This window comes from Eriocheir sinensis, chromosome 22 (genome assembly GCF_024679095.1).
Source record: "Eriocheir sinensis breed Jianghai 21 chromosome 22, ASM2467909v1, whole genome shotgun sequence".
NCBI lineage: Eukaryota > Metazoa > Arthropoda > Malacostraca > Decapoda > Varunidae > Eriocheir > Eriocheir sinensis.
This window is the reverse complement of record NC_066530.1, coordinates 9164602-9184121: the sequence shown is the minus strand read 5'-3', so window position 1 is coordinate 9184121 and position 19520 is coordinate 9164602. Positions and strand designations below refer to the sequence as shown.

The following is a 19520-nucleotide window of genomic DNA, read 5'->3' as shown; positions in this document are numbered from 1 at the left end:
GGGTTGAGTGAATGCAGTATTCATACCCTACGCCAGTGTTGTCCAAACTGGGGTTCGCGTACCCCTGGGGGTATGCAGCATAGATCAAAGGGGTACGTGAAAAGACGACACACACACACACACACACACACACACACACACACACGCAGCAGAAACTTCCCATGTTCTATGAAGGAAAAGAGACAGGGAGGGACGGGTACCTAGGAAGGATGCGTAATGTACGTATACATGAATATAATATAATATAACATAAATTGCATTTTGCTTCAGCTCGGTGGGACGACTTGACGATGTACTTTTCCGATTTCCCATGGAATGATTACTGCTTCCAGGAGAGAGACCCCTCTGTGTGTGCCCAGTGCATCACAGAGGTGATTGTCTCAGGAATGGAGGCATACATTCCACATTCTTTCTCTACTCCTCATGCTAAAAAGCCTTGGTTTAATCATGCTTGTTCTCGTGCTATTAAAGATAGAGAGGCAGCTCACAAAAGGTACCAGAGCCTTCGCACTCCTGCTAACCATGATCTTCATATTTCTGCCCGGAACCGTGCCAAATCTATTCTTCAACTTACTAAAAGCTCTTTCATAAATAGAAAATGTCAAAACCATGCTTTTTCTAATTCTTCCCATGACTTCTGGCACCTAGCCAAAAATATCTCCACCAATTTCTCTTCTTCCTCTTTCCCTCCTCTTCTTAACCCTGACGGCAGCACTGCCGTCTCATCTGTCTCTAAGGCTGAACTCTTCGCTCAAACTTTCTGTAAGAACTCCACCCTGGATGATTCTGGGCATATTCCTCCTACTCATCCCCCCTCTGACTCCTTTATGCCTGTTATTAAGATTCTTCATAATGATGTTTTCTATGCCCTCTCTGGCCTCAACTCTCAGAAGGCATTTGGACCTGATGGAGTGCCTCCTATTGTCCTTAAAAACTGTGCTTCCATGCTGACACCCTGCCTGGTCAAACTCTTCCGTCTCTGCCTATCAACATCTACCTTTCCTTCCTGCTGGAAGTATGCCTTTGTACAGCCTGTGCCTAAGAAGGGTGACCGTTCCAATCCCTCAAACTACCGCCCTATAGCTTTACCTTCCTGTCTATCTAAAGCTTTTGAATCAATCCTTAACTGGAAGATTCAAATGCACCTTTCCACTTCTAACCTTCTATCTGATTGCCAGCATGGGTTCCGCATGGGGCGTTCTACTGGCGATCTTCTTGCTCTCTTAACTGACTCTTGGTCATCCTCTCTTAGCCATTTTAGTGAAACTTTCTCTGTTGTGCTAGACATATCAAAAGCCTTCGATAGTCTGGCACAAGTCTTTGCTTTCTAAACTGCCCTCTTTCGGATTCTATCCCTCTCTCTGTTCCTCTATCTCCATTTTCCTTTCTGGCCATTCTATCTCTGCGGTGGTAGACGGTCACTGTTTTTCCCCTAAACCTATCAACAGTGGTGTTCCACAGGGCTCTGTCCTATCACCCACTCTCTTCCTGTTATTCATCAATGATCTTCTTTCCATAACAAACTGTCCTGTCCACTCATATGCCGACGACTCCACTCTGCATTATTCAACTTCTTTCAGTAGAAGACCATCCCAACAGGAAGTACACGACTCCAGACTAGAGGCGCAGAACGCTTAGCCTCAGACCTTGCTATCATTTCTGATTGGGGCAGAAGGAACCTTGTGTCCTTCAATGCCTCAAAAACTCAATTTCTCCACCTATCAACTCGACACAATCTTCCAAACACCTATCCCCTATTCTTTGACAACACTCAGCTGTCACCTTCTTCAACACTAAATATCCTTGGTCTATCCTTAACTCAAAATCTTAACTGGAAACTTCATATCTCCTCTCTCACTAAATCAGCTTCCTCGAGGTTGGGCGTTTTGTATCGTCTCCGCCAGTTCTTTTCCCCCGCACAGTTGCTATCCATATACAGGGGCCTTGTCCACCCTCGTATGGAGTATGCATCTCACGTGTGGGGGGGGCTCCTCCCACACAGCTCTATTGGACAGAGTGGAGTCTAAGGCTCTTCATCTCATCAGCTCTCCTCCTCTTAATGATAGTCTTCTACCTCTTAATTCCATCGCAATGTTGCCTCTCTTTCTATCTTCTATTGATATTTTCACGCTGACTGCTCTTCTGAACTTGCTAACTGCATGCCTCCCCCCCTCCTGCAGCCTCGCCACACACGACTTACTAATCAAGCTCATCCCTATACTGTCCAAACCCCTTATGCAAGAGTTAACCAGCATCTTCACTCTTTCATCCCTCACGCTGGTAAACTCGGGAACACTCTTCCTTCATCTGTATTTCCTCCTGCCTACGACTTGAACTCTTTCAAGAGGAGGGTATCAGGACACCTCCTGAAATTGATCTCTCTTTTTGGCCACTCCTCTGTACTCTATGCAGGAGCAGTAAGTAGCTGGCTTTTTTTTTTTTTTTTTTTTTTCACACCTTTGAACTGTCTCCTTTTCTGTAAAATAAAATTAAAGAGACATGGGGGTATGTAACACTAGGAGAAGGTAATAAAGGGTACAATAGGCAAAAAAGTTTGGACAGCACTGCCCTATGCTGATCTTGAGCCATAAAAGCAAAACATCCTTGATTAAGATTATTGAACTAAAACACTATTACCTTTTAGAGCTGACATTTACTGACTATCACTAATCTGAAACTGCACAGAGTATAAAGAGCCACTGGTTGCCATATTTCAAGCTAAACTTTAGTCCATAAAAAATACAAACAAAATACAGTGGAATGGTTACCTGTGACGGTGTCTTCCCTTAGTGATGCAAGGTTCCTGCTGTTCACTTGAAACTTGTAGAGTGCAGAGTAGTTGTAGTTTGCCTCTGAGCCTCGAGCAACATTGGTGTGCTGCAATGGATCCTCAAGGGAGAAGGGAACAGTCCATGACACAAAGGTCTTGAGGCGGCTGAACTCGGGAGGATCAAACACCACTCGATCAATGTGAAACTCCAGCACGTTATCATGCTTTCCAAGGCCCACTGTCTGTGTCAGGCACGAACCCAGCTCCTCCAGCGTCTCCTTCATTCCTCGGTTAGTAAGGGTCAGGATTTGGGTTTCCAATTTGTCGCAACGCTCATCTTTTCTTCTTATGGTGTCCTGAAGGCTCCTGACTGTCATATTAAGATGCTCCTCCTTCTCCACACTCTCCTGAGTTACTTTTTCTACCTATAACATAATGAAGCCTTGTTAATCACAGGAGGCAAGGGTCATGACTCATAATTCAAATAAATAAGCTCTTCATGCTGAGAATAAATCTGGTTTTCTGTACAGTCATGACACTGTTTTGTAACTGCTTCATAAAAAAGTGGATGAAGTGTCAGATGATTGTAAACAGATGTAGCATGGAAGACCACATCACATATTATAATTCAGATTAAATAAGCAAAAATCAACATCATTTCCTCTTTCCTATGATTCATTCTTTCTAGAGAGGAGGATCCGGACTTGTCTAGAATGAAATAAGATCACTTTTTCTGACATCTTTACTTCTGTTTTGAGGGAGCAATGTGCTGGAGTCTTTTTAATACACACTTTTTTGTCTTTAGTCTGCCTCACTCTGAAAAGAACAAGAAAATAAAGCCATGAGGAGTATGGCGCTGCTTCTCTGACCTGTGCCTGGAGTGCCCGGTAAGTGGAGGAGTGTGAGGTGAGGGTGGTAGACAGCTGCTCCAACTCTCTGTTCTTTTCACGGTACAGCAGCTGCAGCTCACTGTGGGCCTCACGCAGCCTCTCAAACTCCTGTCAACACTCATTAGCATCACCTACTCATGCAAATAACACTACTTGAGGTTGAAACAAACAGCCTAGCATAATACTTGTTAATTCAATAAGAATAGTAATTAAGACAATAATTCAGGAAATGGTTGGGTCACTCATGAAGTATGCATCTCATGTGGGTGGAGGGGGATCCACACACAGCCCTTTTGGACAAAGTAAAGTCAAAGGGTCGTACTCTAAAACATTTCGTCGCCCAAGTTCACATGTTTGACAAGGCTTTCGTATGAGTTTAGGGCATTTCTGGAGTAGTTTTATGACCCTGGTGGTAGTTTGGCCCTTCTTCAGTAGCATGAACCTAAAAAAAACTCATAAGAACCCGATTCATCCCCTCTTTGACCTTTAGAGATAGTTGATGTGAGAAGCAGAAGTGTCTTAAAATACCGACCAAAGGCTCTTCATCTCATTAACTCCCCTCCTCTTACTGACAGTCTTCTATCTCTCAAACCCTACCACAATGTTGCCTCTCTTTCTATCTATCTAAATCTCCAGCACCCTGCTCTCTCACAGGAACTTCCCTCCGGGGGGTGTATCCATCTCTCTCTGTTCTGGCACTCCCTCTCAGCACACTTCATCCATCCTGCTACTTCCAACTCTCTCACCATATTGACTAACTTCATAGGTGGTCTTCCCCTGACACCCCTTCCCTCAATCCTTCCCTTGTATACTCAATTCACAAAGTCATTCTCCCCCATTCTCATCACGTGTCCAAACCATCTCAATGCACCACGCTTCACCCACTCCACCACTCCACAATCCACTCCCTTCGCTGTCACACCCATATAAAACCTTTCATACATGCTTTCATTACTTTCTCCATCCCATCATGACACATCACATGTACCTCTTATATAACTCATTTCCACTGCACTTATTCTTGACTGCTGTGCTGCATTCCATGTCCGCGTCTCTGACGCATACGATAGCATTGGCAGGATAATACTATTCCCTCTTTTTACCTTCTACTGATATTTTCATGCTGATTGCTCTTCTGAACTTAACATAAGAACATAAGAACATAAGAACGTAGGAGTCTGCAAGAGGCCGGTAGGCCTGTACAAGGCAGCTCCTTTGAACCTAAGCTCCCGTGTATCTAACCCCACCTAATATCGCTGTTCATGAATTTATCTAATCTATTTTTGAATGTGACAATTGTATTGGCACTCACCACATGACTGCTAAGCCTATTCCACTCATCCACAACCCAGTTGGTAAACCAATTTTTGCCTATGTCCCTGTTGAATCTGAATTTATCCATTTATTTTATTACTTCGTGTCCTACCCGGTTCTCTTACCAACAAAACTTTATGAATATCCCCCTGATTAAAGCCCTTCATCCATTTATAAACCTCTATCATGTCTCCCCACATCCTTCGCCTTTCTAGAGAATGCAAGTTTAACTGTTTGAGTCTTTCCTCGTATGGCAAGTTTCTCAACCCCTGAATCATCTTAGTCATCCTCCTCTGCACTGATTCTAATATTTTGATATCCATTCTATAGTAAGGTGACCAGAACTGAACTGCATAGTCAAGATGAAGTCTAACTAATGCTAAATATAGTTTGAGGAAGACTTCGGCACTTCTGTTGCTTATGCTCCTTGAAATAAATCCCAGTACCCTATTTGCTCGATTTCTAACTTGAATGCATTGTGCCCTTGGACGGAGATCAGAGCTCACTAAGACCCCTAAATCTCTCTCGCACCCAGACCTGCTTATGAGAGTGTCATTTAAGCAATAGTTATGAGAGGGGTTGTTCCTACCTACACTCAGAATACTGCACTTCCCTACATTGAACTCCATCTGCCATTTATCTGCCCAGTCATACAATCTGTTTAGTTCATCCTGGAGAATACTAGCATCCTGATCCAACTCAATTACTCTACCGATCTTGGTATCATCTGCAAACTTACTGACATCACTACTAATTCCTGTATCTAAGTCATTGATATAAATAATAAACAAAAGTGGACCTAATACCGAACCTTGTGTGACCCCACTCGTAACACATCCCCAGTCAGATCTTTTACCATTGATTTGCACTCTTTGCTTCCTATTGCTAAGCCACGCCTTGACCATAGCTGGGCATTATTGCGATACTTTATCGCTGATAACAAAATCAGGTTATCGGCCCTCTGCTACTTATTTAAATATATATCAGTATCTTCGTTACTTTTGTAACCAAACTAGCGATAATCGCTACTTTTTTCCGCCTCTCAGAAAAAAAAATGTTGTCTCCTCCCTACTGCGCATGTGTCGCCCGGGCACCCGGTGATGTATGAAAAAACCTCGGGGTATGAAATATCTTCGGTGAAGAGATTTCATACTTAGATCATCAACATTAAGACACTAGGTTATTTTTTTGTTACTCAAAAATTACTATATCAAAGAGAAAAATCATTTAACTTTGTACAAAAAATGATTATTCACTGCCTCAAATCTGATATTCCATATTCGTTTGTGAGCATGCCATGGTATTGAAGGCACCCGGTGTTGTGTTATTTGGTGTCCCATCGTCAAAAGCTGGCGCTTTTGTTTACAAACACTGGTCTCTCGTGAACTGTGCATGTTCAGACCAGTAAGTGTAGCGCTGTAAAGTCTCACAAAGCTTTTTAACACATTAAGAGTTGCTGGAAGGCTGAATCAGACATACAGTACCACCATCCTCGCTGTTTCTAGAACGACACTCTGTACATATAAATACAACTCGTACAGAGTGTCATTCTAGAAACAGCGGGGATGGTGGTAGTGGTACTGTATGTCTGATTCAGCCTTCCAGCAACTCTTAATTATGGTTAAAAAGCTTTGTGAGAATGTACAGGTCTATGCTTGCTAGTCTGAGCATGCGTAGTTCATGAGAGACCAGTGTTTGTAAACAAAAGCGGCAGCTTTTGACGGTGGGGACGCCAAATAACACAACACCGGTTCAGGCATTTATAGTATTACCATCCATAGGTACTTGTCAACGTGTGGTTTTCAGGTTTTGTAAGTTTTCTAAAATACAGATAATCAAATCTGAATTCATCTATGTTTTTTATTTGAAATATCAATACAGTATCGTTTTCGCCTACTGGACTTATCGTTAGCTAGTATCAGAATTGTGGATTTATATCGGGTATCGGTTATCGGTTATCACCTATATTTGTGTCTCCAGTTAACGAATATCGGTTATCACTGATAAGGTTTTCCATTATCAGTTATCGGTTATCGGGAATAAGGTTTTCTGTTATCGTGCCCAGCTATGGCCTTGACCCAGTTCAAAACTTTACCCTCTACTCCGTGAGCCTGTAATTTAAGCAGCAGTCGTTGGTGAGGAACTTTGTCAAATGCTTTACTAAAATCAAGATAGATTACATCATAATTTTCATCTCTGTCTACCACCTCAAATACTTTATTGTAGAAGGACAAGAGATTGGTGAGGCATGACCTACCTTTAGTGAACCCATGCTGCGAGTCGTGAATTAAGCTATGTTTCTCTAGATGCTTCCGAACGTTCCTGGCTATTATGGACTCCAGCACTTGTACACTGCAAGCCTCCTCCTCCTCCCACAGCCACAATGCACATGATTTTTACTCTAGTTCATCCTAATACTACCCAAATTTCTTATGCAAGAGTTGAGCAGCATTATCAATACTTCTTTCCTCTCACTGGTAAACTCTAAAATAGCCTTCCTTTGTCTGTATTTCCTCCTGCCTATGACGTGAACTCTTTCAAGAGGCGAGTGTCAAGGCAACTCTCCATCCAAAATTTAACTCTTCTGGCCACTCCTTCGGTTTGCTTTCACAGGAGCAGCAATTGGCAGGCTTTTCTGTTTTTCTTTGTTTATTGCCCTTGAGCCGTTTCCTTTACCGTAAAAAGAAAAAAATCACAAATTGCAAAACCACTACATTGCGAGGTCACCCAGAATATGCATTCTTGTTATGTGAACATGCAAATCCTAATATGTGATTCTGGGTGTATGATTCTAAGAGAAAAACAGTTTTTCCAAAAAAATGCAAAGGCTGTGCACTGAATATGCAGGGCTGGCAATCGATGTGCCATCTACGCTAAAAGTCCAATAATCTAAATAGCAGCACACTCAAGGTCATTCGGATAACTGAATTGTTGGAATCATTGGGAGGGACCACTGAAAATGTAAAATACTGACTTCCTTTAGCCATCAACTCATTAAACCCCTCAAAGGTGAGAGTAGAGACCACAGACATGACATCATCATCATCCTGAGATCCACAGCTGAAGGCACAGCTTCAGCCTCATCTTAACCCTTATACCCCATGATAAAATGAGCGGCCAGTTTTAAGCTACGTACATAAAAAAACGGGTAACTAATGTTTACAGGTGTTCCCTTGCTTACCTTAGTGTTCAGTCAAATTATTGTAACAAATAATGGGACAATTATATATCATTTGAAAGCTTAATAGTTGCTCTTTGCTATGGTATAATGATAAATGAACAAATGGAACTTATATATTCCCCTAGATGGGAAACCTCCAGTATCACCTAACACTCATTACCTGACATCACCCTCGTGGCACACTCCGCTCTTATCTAGGTCAATATGGAAAAAAAAACAAAAAAAAAAACATGTGTAGTCATGTATCATATCATGTGCCTGAAACACTTATTTACTCATGAAAATACATATATACCTGCTATCTTGCCTAGAAAATGGTAAAAATATGATAAAATACAGCACACATCGCGAACGTGTACAGTAATCCCTCGTCTATCGCGGGGGTTAGGTTCTAGAACCCCCCGCGATAGGCGAAAATCCGCGAAGTAGCGACTTTATATATATTTTTTATTTATATATAGTTTAAGGCTTTATAAACACTCCCCACACTCCTATTGACCTTTCCCAGACTCTTATAAACACTTTCTACGACGTTTCGTTGTTACGATGCGGTCACAATAAATGATTCTATAATTCTTGTTTCGACTTTCAACATTTGCTTCGTAAATACGAACTTCGCGCAGGAATTAGTCTGGCAGGGCGGAAGAATACTCAGAGAAAGGGAAATATGAGCGTAGTTCACTTCTTTTATGTCACAATTAGGTAAATACGGAAGGGGAAAGGGAGGAGAGGGACAGAATGAGTCATGAAAAAAATACTGATAGAGGCTGTAAGAAGGGAGAACAAGGAAAAGAAGTGGAGGAAACAGGGAGAGATAAAGAGGATGAAAACAAGGAGAAGGGTGTGGGGAGGGAGGGACAGTGGGAGAGTCATGTCAGGTCCTGAGGGAGTCAGGTGAGGTCCTGAGGGAGAGTCAGGTCAGGGCTTCAGTCAGGACATGACCTGACTCTCACTTCCGCCCCTCTCTCCCCACACCCTTTTCATTTCACCTTCTGAGCGAGTGAGAGTGTGTGTGTGTGTGTGTGTGTGTGTGTGTGTGTGTGTGTGTGTGTGTGTGTGTGTGTGTGTGTGTTTAATTCACCTCTTGGTCTGCTGCGGGTCTTGCTCAAGACAGCCAGCCGTTCCCCTACGGAAGAGCACAGAGCTCATAGTACTGATCTTCGGGTAGGACTGAGACCCCTCACACACAACACACCGTGACAAAGAGGTCACAACTCCTTGCCTTACGTCGCGTACCTACTCACTGCTAGGTGAACAGGGGCTACACGTGAAAGAAGATAAACCCAACTTATCTTCACCCGGCCGGGGAGTCGAACCCCGGTCCTTCTGGTTGTGAGGCAGGCGCTCTATCCACTATATGTGTGTGTGTGTGTGTGTGTGTGTGTGTGTGTGTGTGTGTGTTCATAAAATATAATGGGGAAGGAGAAAGGGAGCAAGAGTGATAGAGTGAGAGATAAGACTAAAGATAAGAGGGTGTGAGAAAGGAGGAAACAAGGGAAATGAGTGGAGGAAATGGGACGGGAAAAGAAGAGAGAGGTAAGGAGGGTCAGGTAAAGGTGAGGAAAGAGGGGGAGAGAAAGGGTGTGTGTGGGAGGGAAAGAGATTAAAAGAGAGAGGTAGGGAGGGTCAGGTAAAGGTGAGGAAAGAGGGGGAGAGAAAAGGTGTGAGTGGAAGGGAAAGAGATTAAAAGAGAGAGGTAGGGAGGGTCAGGTAAAGGTGAGGAAAGAGGGGGAGAGAAAGGGTGTGAGTGGGAGGGAAAGAGATTAAAAGAGAGACGTAGGGAGGGTCAGGTAAAGGTGAGGAGAGAGGGGGAGAGAAAGGGTGTGTGTGGGAGGGAAAGAGATTAAAAGAGAGAGGTAGGGAGGGTCAGGTAAAGGTGAGGAGAGAGGGGGAGAGAAAGGGTGTGTGTGGGAGGGAAAGAGATTAAAAGAGAAAAACTGGGAGGGAGGTGAAAGGAAAAGAAGAAAGAAATGAGAAGGAAGGAGAAAAATATGGGGACGGAGAGGGAGAAGAAAGAAAGGAAGTGGGGGAGGAGTGAACCAGGGAAAAGACTAACGGCGCAATAGGCCGCGACGGGGAAAAAAAAATAGGTGGGTGATGTAGGTGCTTATTGAGGGTGTTCCTAATTACGTTGATTTATATCGTTTTCATTTTTAAGCTAGAAAATACTTATTTTACCGCAAAATCCCGCGATATAGCGAAAAATCCATGATACGATACAATTTAAAAATCCACTATACAGCGAGACCGCGATAAGTGAACTGTGATATGGCGAGGGATTACTGTACTCACCGCGGGAAAATCTGGAGCCCGACTACAATATAAACAAATCCTTGTAAAAGCTAGGACGTGATTGGGCAAGCATCCAGCATGTTGAAAACAAAGGGCCAATGACAGGGCTTGATGTATGATGCATAGCCTCAAGCATAAATAAACTGTGTCATAAAATGACCATGATATTTGAAGAGTGCCACAATCGTGGCGTGACGGAGACTAACATAAAAGCCATGATCGTGCCTGATGGGGTATAAGGGTTAAGCTGCAGGGCCTCGACTGAACTCCATGATTGTTGTCTTTCCAACGACACCTTGATGCTTGGCTTTTTAACTCGAGGTATTGAAAACACTGAAAAAGTGTTCTGACCCGTGTTTTTTTTTTTTAAATGTAGGGTATGGCGCCGGTAGACTATCCATCTGGGCCTGATGGTCAGCCCCGAGCCCATCATGGCACAGGCAACTGTTTATAGTGGCACCATTATAATTGGCTCATGCTGCTCCCCGGAGCTCACTTTTTTCCTCCTTTACTCCTTTGTTATCTCAACATACTTACCTTGGAAAAAGGAAGAAAACAGGAAGAGAGAACGGATCGTTTTAAAGCCACAGATGAAGCCTTACGATTGGCTGAGCTCTGAAAACACGCATGTGATGCGCTGGGAGTCCGATGACGTCATCGACGGTGCTCACCCGGTCAGCGGCCTCGCTGCCTTAAGGCAGTGTCACACTGGCCGTTTTCCTCTAACCATTGTGGCTACTGGCAATGCCCGTGCGCACATCCGGGAGCGAGTTGTCGGTTGTCCGTAACCTGGTGTCACACTGGGCTCTTTTCTTCTCACCGCATTGGTGGCAGCTTGGGCAACCGGCAAATCCAACTTTTCCATGTGTGCGTCACACACACGACCAAGGTCGATTGCCCGTATCCACAGCCACAACGTAAACAAAGCACTTGCCCTGTATCGACATGGCGTCGTCTGCTTAAGTAAGGGCTCTCGCGGCTTGTGCTGTCATTACCCAAGTTATGGACTTGTTGCTGCAGTTAAATGGAAGGAAGAAGCTGTTGCGGGTGTGGCGTGGCTGTGGTTCCTCCGTGCCAGTTCTCATTGTCACCACTGTGCGTGAGCGGCCAACCCACCCATCTAGACTCCGACCACATAAGCACGTGGATCGAGTAACAACAAAGACACACACACACACACACACACCAGACTCATCATGAACCATGATAGATGTTTTTCACAAACAAAAATGGCTTTGCCATTTCCTAGAGTGGGTTAGAACTTATTTGGTGAGTGGTTCATACATACCATACATGTTCTGCGACATTCGCGGTCTTAGTTCTAATTTCCATTCTGTGGAACACCATCTCTCCTCCTCTAAACTTCACCTTCTCTTCCTCACCGAAACACAAGTTTCTGAGGCTACTGACAGCAATCTTTACTCTGTTCCCTCCTACTATCTCTATCCCAAATTTCAACCCAAAGCTGGATGTTGCGCCTACGTGAGCAACGACATCACATGCTCTCATGCCCACGACCTTGACTCTTCTGAATTTTCCACCATCTGGCTAAGACTTCATTGTCATTCTATTACTAAATACATTTGTGCTGTTTATCTCTCATCTAACTCTACTAACTATGTAAAATCCTTTGACTATTTGAACTTTAAAGTGAAGCACATCTTGACTCACTCTCCCTTCGCTGAAATCTCCATCTTGGGAGATTTCAATGTTCACCACCAGCTTTGGCTTTCATCCTCTTTCACTGACCAGCCTGGTGAACAAGCCTACAACTTTGCTCTCCTCAACGACCTAGAGCAGTTGGTTCAGCACCCTACACGTATTCCCAACCGTCTTGGAGACAGGCACAACATTCTAGACCTCTTCCTTACCTCTAATCCTTCTGCTTACTCTGTCAAACTGTTCTCTCCGTTGGGCTCCTCCGATCACAACCTTATTTCTGTATCCTGTCCTATCGCTCCTGTACATCCTCTGGACCCACCGAAGAGGCGATGCTTCTGGCATTTTGCTTCAGCTCAGTGGGACGACCTGAGGATGTACTTTTTCAGTTTCCCGTGGAATGATTACTGCATCCAGGAGAGAGACCCCTCTGTGTATGCCCAGCGCATCACAGAGGTGACTGTCTCTGGAATGGAGGCATACATTCCACGTTCTTTCTCTACTCCTCATGCTAAAATGCCTTGGTTTAATCATACTTGTTCTCATGCTATTAAAGATAGAGAGGCAGCTCACAAAAGGTACCAGAGCCTTCGCACTCCTGCTAACCATGAACTTTACATTTCAGCCTGGAATCGTGCCAAATCTATTCTCAGACTTACCAAAACCTCTTTCATCAATAGAAAATGTCAACACCTTGCTTTTTCTAATTCTTCCCGTGACTTCTGGCATCTAGCCAAAAATATCTCCTCCAATTTCACTTCTTCCTCTTTCCCTCCTCTCCTTAACCCTGACGGCAGCACTCTTCCTAAAGTTGAGGCATAGGTATGCACGAACCAGGTAGAACCATGACAAAATTTGTTACTTTCATTTTGAGGAGGAAGCAATGAGGGTTAAATTAAGGCCAGAACCACTGGAATTGGTCAATAAATAGTGAATGCATGGGCTATCAAGTATGACTATGCAACTGTGAAACTTTTTTTTGATAAGCACATTATTACAGACTTAATATTGCTCATTGGGGTTATTTTGTATGCCTTTTGATGTCCCAAGTTAAATATGAATATTTTTGTGGCTATTTGAATATAAAATAATAAGTTAGGCCTTTTCCGGTTTTATAAAAGCTCACCGCTGGGGCATTACAGAATTTACAGACCGTATTTTGGGGCGTATAACGCGCTCCGGCGTATACTGCGCACCCTAAACTTTAAGACAACAATTTTGAAAAAAAAATATTCAGTGCTTAAAATCTCAGAAATATGTATGGTTAAACAAGACTGATGATGTACAATTTCCCAAATTTTTGGTTAACCCCTAAAGGGCACCCCTGGGGGTGTACCGAGAAAGGGGTTCTCGTGCGGCAATGTTCTGACGTTCTCCCGAAAATTGGTCACTTTCCATTATCAATTTCATGGCTCTACCTAAGCCAGTAGCTTTAAATTCATAAGCATTCGCTGAAGGTGAGCGTCTGGGTAGCAGGAAAAAAAAAAAAAAAAAAAAAAAAAAAAAAACGGGAAAAAAAAGAAAAAAATCTGAAATTGTTCGTGGGTCATGGCAAACCATTTATGAGTATGTTTCCGAAGGTTTTAGATAAAATTCCTTATGGTTCCTTAGTTATAAGTGGTTCCCCCCCACACACACACTCGATAGATGTTTTGTTATTTGTAGAAAGTCATACTAGAACGTTTATACAAGAAAAAACAGCAAGGTTAGCATACAGCTATTGATTTCTAGGAAAGTTTGGCAACCCTGGGTGAGTGAGAGCGCAGGCTGATGGCTGGGCATGGTACACAATGAAATCAGTGCCTGTGTAGCTCTGAAAGGGGACGGATGCTGCCTGCCTTTCACTCGCCGATACTCGATACCGCTACACTGCATGTTATTTACCCATTGTATCCTGCTTTTTTCCTGCTGTCAGCCATGGGACAGGTGTCTAAAAAGATCAAGCAGAGGAGGGACGCAAAAAGACCGCGTGTTAAACCTGACATCACCACTGCCTCAGATGCTCCCGCAACTCTGATACCCCTCACTTGACGAGATAATACCTTGCTTTTAGGAAGGGCAGGGGGGGACTAGGAGCCTGATATGCTTAGAAATACGTCTGATTGTATTATCAGATTGTAGATAATCATAAAAAAATACATAGTACGTATACCCGAAAACACTTCCTAGTGTGTTATAACAGGTGCGAGATCGATCGATAAACTTAATCGTCCCATATCTCAAAATCTATTTTGGAGCCAGTTTTAAATTGATTTCAATTAAACAAAAACTAAATGGCAGAGGAATGTTTTTCATCCGATGTCCATTGCTGTTTTTTTTTTATATATGTGAGCTGTCATTTTGTATTAATATTTTCTTGGTCCAAAAAAACAGATTTTTTTTCTTCGAAAAAGAAAGAAAAAAAAAAAAAATAACAACGGAGAAACAATTCATATCATAATGTGTCTTAGCCATAAAAAAAATGAGGGTTGTGGGGCCAATAATAACACCAGAATAACACTCGTAAGTTTCGGAAAGGGCTGTTGGGGGCTGGCGGGGCTGGGGGCTAGAATGGGGCTGAATGTCTAAAATTGATGTACATGTCAATACTTCATAACATAAAAATCAGAGTGATTCAGGCATATTTACCAGAGATATGGCAACACCGTTCCTACCCGGACGCTGGCCTTAATCCATCCTTCCACTTCAGTTTGCCTCAAACCCGAAGCCTCTGCATAACATGGAGTTTCTGTGGTGATGTGATGAAGCGCAGTAGGAGCAAGCCTTTTTTTTTTTTTTTTTCAACAAAGGAGGCAGCTCAAGGGCACAAAAAAAGAAAACAATAATAAAAAAAGCCCGCTACTCGCTGCTCCCAAAAAAGAATTAAAAGAGGTCGCCGAAAGAAAGATCAATTTCAGGAGGAGAGGTGTCCTGACACCCTCCTCTTGAAAGAGTTCAAGTCGTAGGCAGGAGGAAATACAGATGAAGGAAGATTGTTCCAGAGTTTACCAGCGTGAGGGATTAAAGAGTGAAGATGCTGGTTAACTCTTGCATAAGGGGTTTGGACAGTGTAGGGATGAGCATGAGTAGAAAGTCGTGTGTGGCGGGGCTGCGGGAGGGGGGGAGGCATGCAGTTAGCAAGTTCAGAAGAGCAGTCAGCGTGGAAATATCGATAGAAGATAGAAAGAGAGGCAACATCGTGGCGGAATTTAAGAGGAAGAAGACTATCAGTAGGAGGAGGAGAGCTGATGAGATGAAGAGCCTTAGACTTCACTCTGTCCAGAAGAGCTGTGTGAGTGGAGCCCCCCCCACACGTGAAATGCATACTCCATACGAGGGCGGACAAGCCCCTGTATATGGATAGCAACTGCGCGGGGGAGAAGAACTGGTGGAGATGATACAGAACGCCCAACCTCGAGAGAGCTGATTTAGCAAGAGAGGAGATATGAAGTTTCCAGTTGAGATTTTGAATTAAGGATAGACCAAGGATGTTTAGTGTTGAAGGTGACAGCTGAGTGTTGTCGAAGAATAGAGGATAGGTGTTTGGAGGATTGTGTCGAGTTGATAGGTGGAGAAATTGAGTTTTTGAGGCACTGAAGGACACAAGGTTCCTTCTGCCCCAATCGGAAATGATAGCAAGGTCTGAGGTTAAGTGTTCTGCAGCCTCCAGTCTGGAGTCGTGTACTTCCTGATGTGATGGTCTTCTACTGAAAGAAGTTGAATAATGCAGAGTGGAGTCGTCGGCGTATGAATGGACAGGACAGTTTGTTATGGAAAGAAGATCATTGATGAATAACAGGAAGAGAGTGGGTGATAGGACAGAGCCCTGTGGAACACCACTGTTGATAGGTTTAGGGGAAGAACAGTGACCATCTACCACAGCAGAGATAGAACGGCCGGAAAGGAAACTGGAGATAAAAGGAGCAGAGAGAGGGATAGAATCCGAAAGAGGGCAGTTTAGAAAGCAAAGACTGGTGCCAGACTCTATCGAAGGCTTTCGATATGTCTAGCACAACAGAGAAAGTTTCACCGAAACGGCTAAGAGAGGATGACCAAGAGTCACTTAAGAGAGCAAGAAGATTCGCCGTGGAAAGGTGCTTTTGAATGTTCCGGTTAAGGATTGATTCAAAAGCTTTCGATAGACAGGAAAGTAAAGCTATAGGGCGGTAGTTTGAGGGATTGGAACGGTCACCCTTCTTAGGCACAGGCTGTACAAAGGCATACTTCCAGCAGGAAGGAAAGATAGATGTTGATAGGCAGAGACGAAAGAGTTTGACCAGGCAGGGTGTCAGCACAGAAGCACAGTTTTTAAGGACAATAGGAGGCACTCCATCAGGTCTAAATGCCTTCTGAGAGTTGAGGCCAGAGAGGGCATAGAAAACATCATTTGGAAGAATCTTAATAACAGGCATAAAGGAGTCAGAGGGGGGATGAGTAGGAGGAATATGCCCAGAATCGTCCATGGTGGAGTTCTTACAGAAAGTTTGAGCGAAGAGTTCAGCCTCAGAGACAGATGAGACGGCAGTGCTGCCGTCAGAGTTAAAGAGAGGAGGGAAAGAGGAAGAAGTAAAATTGGAGGAGATATTTTTGGCTAGATGCCAGAAGTCACGGGAAGAATTAGAAGAAGCAAGGTGTTGACATTTTCTATTGATAAAAGAAGTTTTGGTAAGTCTGAGAATAGATTTGGCACGATTCCAGGCTGAAATGTAAAGGTCAAAGTTAGTGGGAGTTCGAAGGCTCTGGAACCTTTTGTGAGCTGCCTCTCTATCTTTTATAGCACGAGAACAAGCGTGATTAAACCAAGGCTTTCTAGCATGAGGAGTAGAGAAAGTACGTGGAATGTATACCTCCATTCCAGAGACAATCACCTCTGAGATGCGCTGGGCACACACAGAGGGGTCTCTATCCTGGAAGCAGTAATCATTCCACGGGAAATCAGAAAAGTAAATCCTCAGGTCGTCCCACCGAGCTGAAGCAAAATCCCAGAAGCATCACCTCTTCGGTGGGTCCAGAGGATGTACAGGAGCGATAGGACAGGATACAGAAATAAGGTTATGATCGGAGGAGCCCAACGGAGAGAACAGTTTGACAGAGTAAGCAGAAGGATTAGAGGTAAGGAAGAGGTCTAGAATGTTGGGCCTGTCTCCAAGACGGTCGGGAATACGAGTAGGGTGCTGAACCAACTGCTCTAGGTCATTGAGGAGAGCAAAGTTGTAGGTTTGTTCACCAGGCTGGTTAGTGAAGGAGGATGTGTTGGCAATGCTGCGTAGGTTGTTGTGGTTGGCAGCCGCCCTCCCCCTCCTTGCACTGGACTCCGTTACAAACCCCCTTCATTACCCATATGTTCTCACCTTGATAACCCTGAAGGGTGGTGGGATGCATCCTCAGGGCCCTGAGTATCGCTTCCACCATCACCGTAATGAGATTGATCTATAAGATGGCCACCAAACTGAGGTTACAGAACGGGGCTCAGCCTTCCTGATAAGACGAGGGGTTGGAGTTCAATGTTGTTGATGTCACTGCCTTCACCACTAACACTGCTTTCAATGCTTAAAAAGTCTTCTTCAGCTCTCTCCCAATTGCACTCACACTGAAAGCTCTTTTGGGAGCAAGAGGAGTCTTAGGAGGACTCAAGGTCAGTGGCTGTTGACACTTGGGCGCGGATTCAAACGCAGAAAATATGAAAAACTCTCCTGACATTGTTACAGTCACTGAGAATGGCACAGTGAGGTTGTGTGGCAGCCTAGGAGTCCCGCTGACCCATAAAACCTCACACAAATTTCAAAATTATGGTGGAAAAAGGCAGACCGAAAAAAAAAAATTTGTACCTTCGGAGTATTCCGTGACTTTTTTTAATTAAAAAAGGTGCACGTTATATGCCGCAAAATACAGTAAGTATTGTTTCATCAAGTGAGTGAGCTGCAAGCGGTGGTGAGTGAACAGCAGGCGGTGAGGGAGGTGGCTGGTAAGCTACTGGCAGGGAAATTTTGGTTTTTCTCCACCTTGCAGCCGAAAGCTTGTTCGCTTCTGGCATCCCCTTATATCTCCTCTTCTTCTTAGACACCTTAGGCATCTTGAATGCATGTACTGTCCACTAAAAAAGCATGAAAAGCTCACAAAACTGATCACACTGCGACAATCAGCTGTGTGTGTTTACGAATATAACACGTGGTTGGGTCGCCATGGAGAGCACCTTGTATTGAGGCTAGAGGATTGAGTTTCCAACGAGAACATAAGCTTCCCAATATTTCTAAATAAATAACACAATAATAGCGAAAAATAGATATAAGAGGATTTAATGTCCACTTGTGTGGCTCGCACATGATGTAAACAAACGCCCAGCGGCATGACATTTAAGTTTTAAATGGCCCACACAGCAAGTAAATTTCGCGCTACGATGCTCAAACTTGGTGGAATGGTAGAGCGAGAGTGATAGTATTTTTGAGAATTTTTTCACCATTTTCGATATTTTTCCTGGCGTGCGTCCTTAAGCTTGAGCATGGAGCCCCTGATCTCCCTGACACAGATGCTGAGTGACCAGCAGGTGGCAAAGGAGTCTGGTATCCAGATGCTGAAGGGGTCACTGGAAGTTCTGCTGTATTTATTTACTCACTCTGGTGAGATCATCACACCCTGTCCATCCCCTCTGACATAGAGCGGTGTTTTTTGTCATCTTGGACATTCAGTGCTGGGTGTGCGCAGAATCATTGGGAGAAAAGTGTAGCTAGATTGTGGTCATGAAGTCGTATCTCTGTCTAATCCAGTCACCCAGTAGACAAGGTCATGCAGAGAGAGGTGCCAGATAGTAATTTATGCATTACAGGTCACCTCTCATTGATTTTTATACAATCATAATGCATTTGACAAGCATGAGAGCATTGTGGTAAGCGGGCAAAGAACACAAGCCACAGGAATTTAAACTAGGCCGGGGGGTGCTTAAAATGGCCTTTTAACCTGTACAGCGTTTTGGTATTTTGTAATTTCCTCCCCACCCCAGCGTCGGAGGAAAATTTATTTTTATTTTTTTTGCATAAAACAGCTTACAACCATGAAAAATTAAGAAATGTAACGTCTTTAGCTTACCGTCGCCTAAACTAGAAGTCGGTATTTTGGGCCATTTTTTGTCGATTTGGGAAGCGAAATGGTTATGTTGATTGCCGTAGACTTTCTTGGATTGTAAGTGCGTATCAGAGTAAATCGTTTTCTCTCGACATATTTAGCACAGACTTATATATATTGTGAGAGTAACTCATTTTGAGCTTTCTGATAGTTCAACTCAATGTACAGTCGTCCACAAGAGTGTTCGCTCACGCAATTACAGTTTATACGTGGCCCATCCTTACCAAAAATGCCGGTACAAAATTGCTGGTTCTGGACGTCAGTATACCCACTATACCTCACCCACAACACTGTCAAACCACTTTCCAACCACCAA

At 43.7% G+C, this 19520-nt stretch overlaps 1 protein-coding gene across 6 annotated transcripts in view; it reads right to left on the bottom strand.

Annotated features, from left to right (window-relative positions):
• The window catches only part of LOC127002002 (protein fantom-like), a 152831-nt gene that overhangs the window by 50931 nt on the left and 82380 nt on the right, over positions 1-19520 (bottom strand). For all 6 annotated transcript variants that reach the window (XM_050867321.1, XM_050867319.1, XM_050867320.1 and 3 more), the window contains 2 exons: positions 3640-3768; positions 2769-3195 (listed from right to left, as the gene is read on the bottom strand). In XM_050867321.1, the coding sequence (XP_050723278.1) occupies positions 2769-3195; positions 3640-3768 (556 nt within the window). The remainder of the gene's footprint in view (positions 1-2768; positions 3196-3639; positions 3769-19520) is intronic.